Source organism: Pseudorca crassidens, chromosome 18 (genome assembly GCF_039906515.1).
Source record: "Pseudorca crassidens isolate mPseCra1 chromosome 18, mPseCra1.hap1, whole genome shotgun sequence".
NCBI lineage: Eukaryota > Metazoa > Chordata > Mammalia > Artiodactyla > Delphinidae > Pseudorca > Pseudorca crassidens.
The window spans coordinates 23,816,200-23,821,846 of NC_090313.1; the positions used below are offsets into that span (position 1 = coordinate 23,816,200).

At 48.0% G+C, this 5,647-nt stretch overlaps 1 protein-coding gene across 2 annotated transcripts; it reads left to right on the plus strand.

Annotated features, from left to right (window-relative positions):
• Positions 1 to 903: 903 nt before the first annotated feature.
• On the plus strand, positions 904 to 5,082 carry SLITRK1 (SLIT and NTRK like family member 1). Of its 2 annotated transcripts, none has more exons than XM_067712979.1 (2): positions 904 to 1,333; positions 1,768 to 5,082. In XM_067712979.1, the coding sequence occupies exon 2, from the start codon at positions 1,821 to 1,823 to the stop codon at positions 3,909 to 3,911; it is 2,091 nt and encodes a 696-aa protein (XP_067569080.1). In that variant the 5' UTR covers positions 904 to 1,333; positions 1,768 to 1,820; the 3' UTR covers positions 3,912 to 5,082. The 2 variants fall into 2 exon arrangements, with proteins under 2 accessions (XP_067569080.1, XP_067569081.1); XM_067712980.1 differs by having other exon boundaries at positions 1,882 to 5,082.
• Positions 5,083 to 5,647: the final 565 nt, after the last annotated feature.

The following is a 5,647-nucleotide window of genomic DNA, read 5'->3' on the forward strand; positions in this document are numbered from 1 at the left end:
ATTATTTACTTGTATGCATTTTAAATTCGTCCAAACGGATGCAGAAACTTCGTGTGTATGAGAGTGTTAGGGTGAGCCTGTGTGCGTGCGTGTGTGTGTGTGTGTGGTGTGCACACAGGAGTCTGCCAGTGGGTTTTTAAGAGCGCTCACGAATCATACTGGGATTTTCCCCTGCCCCCTCCCTCCTTTTCCGGTTCCCAGTGAAGGATTTCGGGTCTGGAATCAAAGACGAAAGCGTGCACTGTGTTTTCACCATGCAGACTTAAGTAACATTCAAGAAATATCATCAGAGAAACCTAACTCTCAATGACCAAGTTGACTAAAATTCTATACCAAGTTTTAAAAAGTATTTGCCTAAATTACATACCTAACAGCAAAAAAATTCATACCCACTTGTATAAAATATATATGATATGCATATATGTTCCAAATAGCTACTTTCAAACATGTTAAAAAGGAAACAAACAAAAAAAAAAAGCTTTCAAAGACATCAAATAGCATAAAACATTGTACTGCAGAGACAGAAGAAATGCATTTAAAGCACCGATGAAAATGGCGTGCAGTATAATTACCTCAAATTGCTGTTCGCTTGACACCCTGACACTAATTTTATTCAAGCCATCGGGAAATAAATGTTTTAAAAGCACTCTTTCCAAACGCTGGAGCTAGTGGGTGCTGTGAGGTCGTTAAGGAAAGGAAAGGGTAAAGTTTCCAGCACGCAAAAAGAATTAAACAATTCTTTTAAAAAAACGTCTATGTGGATCGACAGCCTTTAATGCCCACATTTTTAACGCTTGCCCTGTACGTGGATTGACTTTTTTTTCCTTCAGCATTCCCTCACCAGATGGATTTTTGCTACTGCAGATCAGCAGAGGGTGTCAGATCTTTCAGAGTGCACCAGGCTGGAACGAGCAGAGCTTCTTAGCAACTCTCTTCTTCCTCCCTCCCCATTCTCACGCTCTCTCCCTCCCTCAGACAACTCGCCCCCCCCTCCGCCCCCTCCACGTAATTCCGAAAGAGCAGGAGAAAGAGAAGGAGAACAAGAAAAGAAGAGCTAGTAACCCAGAGTCGGAGACCAGAAAAAAAAGCTGAAGAGAAGCGAAGGGGAGGAAAGAGAAACGATGGACAGCCACAAAACGCAGCGATTGCGGAAATTTTCCAGCGCCATTGGTTCGGCAGCGTGAGTCCTCCGGTCGGGCGTGATTTCAGCACCGGGAGGGGGCTGGACAGCTCCTCGGGGGGACTCCTGGGCAACCCGCAGCCACAGCAAGAACTCCATCAGCAGCCTCAACAACAGAAGCCGCCGAAAACCCTGCTTTGTATCAGAGGCAAGGTCAGTCCGATGCACAGCCATGCACAGGCAGTGTGCCTGTACTACGCTGCAAACCCTCTGCTTGTTTCTCTAACATGCACTTGCTTCTAATTACTAGCATTGTTCCCTTTCTGGTTAGTGAGGAACACTAGACGAGATTCTGTAAGGGTGTATTTTTAATTTATATGTATATATTTAACTTCTTTTTCGTTATTTTTAAAGGGTTGAGGGGGAGTGGGGTTATTTTTTCTACTTTTTTTTTTTTTTTGCTTGCCTTGCACTACGTGCCTGGATAGTTTGTAGATATAATTATTGACTGGCGCCTGGGTTGTTGCAGTGCGGGGGGGTTAGGGAGGAAGGAATCCACCCCCACCCCCCCAAACCCTTTTCTTCTCCTTCCCTGGGCTCGGACATTGGAGCACTAAATGAACTTGAATTGTGTCTGTGGAGAGCAGGATGGTCGCTGTTACTTTGTGATGAGATCGGGGATGAATTGCTCGCTTTAAAAATGCTGCTTTGGATTCTGTTGCTGGAGACGTCTCTTTGTTTTGCCGCTGGAAACGTTACAGGGGACGTTTGCAAAGAGAAGATCTGTTCCTGCAATGAGATAGAAGGGGACCTACACGTAGACTGTGAAAAAAAGGGCTTTACGAGTCTTCAGCGTTTCACCGCCCCGACTTCCCAGTTTTACCATCTATTTCTGCATGGCAATTCCCTCACTCGACTTTTCCCTAATGAGTTCGCTAACTTTTACAATGCGGTTAGTTTGCACATGGAAAATAATGGCTTGCATGAAATCGTTCCTGGGGCTTTTCTGGGGCTGCAGCTGGTGAAAAGGTTGCACATCAATAACAACAAGATCAAATCTTTTCGAAAGCAGACTTTCCTGGGGCTGGACGATCTGGAATACCTCCAGGCTGATTTTAATTTATTACGGGATATAGACCCGGGGGCCTTCCAGGACTTGAACAAGCTGGAGGTACTCATTTTAAACGACAATCTCATCAGCACCCTACCTGCCAATGTGTTCCAATATGTGCCCATCACTCACCTCGACCTCCGGGGAAACAGGCTGAAAACGCTGCCCTACGAGGAGGTCTTGGAGCAAATCCCTGGCATTGCCGAGATCCTGCTAGAGGATAACCCATGGGACTGCACTTGTGATCTGCTCTCCCTGAAAGAATGGCTCGAAAACATTCCCAAAAATGCCCTGATCGGCCGCGTAGTCTGCGAAGCCCCCACCAGACTGCAGGGCAAAGACCTCAATGAAACCACTGAACAGGACTTGTGTCCTTTGAAAAACAGAGTGGATTCTAGTCTCCCGGCTCCCCCTGCCCAAGAAGAGACCTTCGCTCCTGGCCCCCTGCCAACTCCTTTCAAGACAAATGGGCAAGAAGATCATGCCACCCCAGGGTCGGCTCCAAACGGAGGTACAAAGATCCCAGGCAACTGGCAGATCAAAATCAGACCCACGGCAGCGATAGCTACCGGCAGCGCCAGAAACAAACCCCCAGCCAATGGCTTGCCCTGCCCTGGGGGCTGCAGCTGCGACCACATCCCAGGGTCGGGTTTAAAGATGAACTGCAACAACCGGAACGTGAGCAGCTTGGCTGATTTGAAGCCCAAGCTTTCCAACGTGCAGGAGCTTTTCCTGCGAGATAACAAGATCCACAGCATCCGAAAATCGCACTTTGTGGATTACAAGAATCTCATTCTGTTGGATCTGGGCAACAATAACATCGCCACCGTAGAGAACAACACTTTTAAGAATCTTTTGGACCTCAGGTGGTTGTATATGGATAGTAACTACCTTGACACGCTGTCCCGGGAGAAATTCGCCGGGCTGCAAAACCTTGAGTACCTGAACGTGGAGTACAACGCCATCCAGCTCATCCTTCCTGGCACCTTCAATGCCATGCCCAAACTGAGGATCCTCATTCTCAACAACAACTTGCTGAGGTCCCTGCCCGTGGACGTGTTTGCTGGGGTCTCGCTCTCTAAACTCAGCCTGCACAACAATTACTTCATGTACCTTCCGGTGGCAGGGGTGCTGGACCAGTTAACCGCCATCATCCAGATAGACCTGCACGGAAACCCTTGGGAGTGTTCCTGCACCATTGTGCCTTTCAAGCAATGGGCAGAACGCCTGGGTTCCGAAGTGCTGATGAGCGACCTCAAGTGCGAGACGCCAGTGAACTTCTTTAGGAAGGATTTCATGCTCCTCTCCAATGACGAGATCTGCCCCCAGCTGTACGCGAGGATCTCGCCCACGTTAACTTCGCACAGTAAAAACAGCACTGGGTTGGCGGAGACCGGGACACACTCCAACTCCTACTTAGACACCAGCAGGGTGTCCATCTCCGTGTTGGTCCCGGGACTGCTGCTGGTGTTTGTCACCTCCGCCTTCACTGTGGTGGGCATGCTCGTGTTTATCCTGAGGAATCGAAAGCGGTCTAAGAGAAGGGACGCCAACTCCTCGGCGTCCGAAATTAATTCCCTACAGACAGTCTGTGACTCTTCCTACTGGCACAATGGGCCTTACAACGCAGATGGGGCCCACAGGGTGTATGACTGTGGCTCCCACTCGCTCTCAGACTAAGACCCCCCAACCCGGCTAAAGCAGAGGAGGGGGGATGGAGATGCCTCCACCCTCCCCCCACTCCGCCGGCATCCCCGGGGGTCAGGGGAGCCCAGACCCAGGTCCAGCGCGCCCCAAGGCTTGATGGACATAATAAATAAATAACTATGAACTCGCTCAACTGAGAGGGTCTGACCTCTTAGCTCCCTCTGGAAACAAAGAGCAGACTGTGGCGAGCTGGGAGAGCCTGCCAAATCGCTCTTTGCTGCAGCCCCTTTTGACAAAGCCCCGGCAGGGGCCCTGCTCGGAGACCAGACAGTGCCCTTCCCCTCGGGAGAGGGGCTGGTACCGTGGTCCTACACATATATACATATACCCACATCTATATAGAGAGATAGGTATCTATTTTTCCCCTGTGGACTAGCCCGTGAGGAGGGGGGCGCGATGGCTCCCTGTTGGCTACGCAGGGATGGGCAGTTGCACGAAGGCATGAATGTATTGTAAATAAGTTAACTCTGACTTCTGGCAGAAAACAAAAAGTGCTGCATGGCTCGCATGGAATCCACGCGCTCCGGGGACGCTGCCCTCCCGCGACTGGGGACGCCGTCACGTTCACAGCACCCACCCTCTTACCTGATAAATCCCATCGTATCAAACTTTCTATAAACAAAATACAGTATAATCAGAAAGTGCCATTTCGCCATTATTTGTGATCGGTAGGCAGTTCAGAGCGTACGTTTACTGTGAAAAAAAAATGTAAAGGTTTTATTTAGGACATTTGCATGGCTAGTCATCAGTCCATTTTATGAGTTAAAAATGTATTTTGCTGAGCAAAGTTTTATGGGTTGTTTTGGGCTCTTTTATTTTGATGGTGATTTTTTTTTTTGAGGGGGAATATTTTTCTATACATATCCAATAATGCCTTCCATCTGAATGTAAAATAAGTACCCATGATTTCTATTATAGTATCAGTGTAATTATTAAGAAAAAAAGATTTTGAGGCAGTTAAGCATGACCAATTAATGTCACTCTAGTGCTTAGGCTGCGATCCAATGGTAGCAATTCTGTGCTGGTGTAAATCTTACTTATAAAGTAGGAAAAAAGAACCGAGGAAGCACGTGGAACTTACTAATTCTATTCGAGGATTTTATAATGGCATATTTTTTCAGTATTAAAGTGAAAATGTTTTCAACTCTGGGTCCTTACATTTTTCCAGCTTCATATTTGCAACTGGTAAATTGGATTTGCGGTGGAAGGGACGCGGGAGGGGCAAGGTTGGGGGTGGATCACTTCAAGAGCTACATTAAGGCTCTCTCTTTAATCATCTCACTTAGCTTGTTACCCTTTACGTAGCTCCCCTCCCTCTCCACCCCCGCCCCCGGACTTTTCCAGCTTTCCCCTGTGGTTAAGGAAGGTCTTTCCCCTGACACGCCCCCTCCCCCCTCCCTTTTTCCCCCCCTCTCCTTCTGCTGCAGTGAATTCCTTTATTAATACTGGAAATCCCTCACTGCTGCTTCTGCTGCTGCTGCATACACTGCAGATATGTTAAGGATGTTAGTAGAGATTTGATTTAATTGACTCTGTCTACATCGGTCTCATTAAACAGTGGAGGTTTCATTGGTCAGCACTCTTCGATGAAAGACAGCCCTAATGACTGGCATTTGAGATGCTGCTGGCGTTTTGAATTCAACATCTGCTGAAAGTGGTAAAACTAATTAGTGCCCACCCACCCTACCCGCCCCAGCAAATGCATATTG

Excerpts from the sequence above, each read along its gene's own strand:
- SLITRK1 (XM_067712979.1), top strand. The coding sequence starts at position 1,821 with ATGCTGCTTTGGATTCTGTTGCTGGAGACGTCTCTTTGTTTTGCCGCT.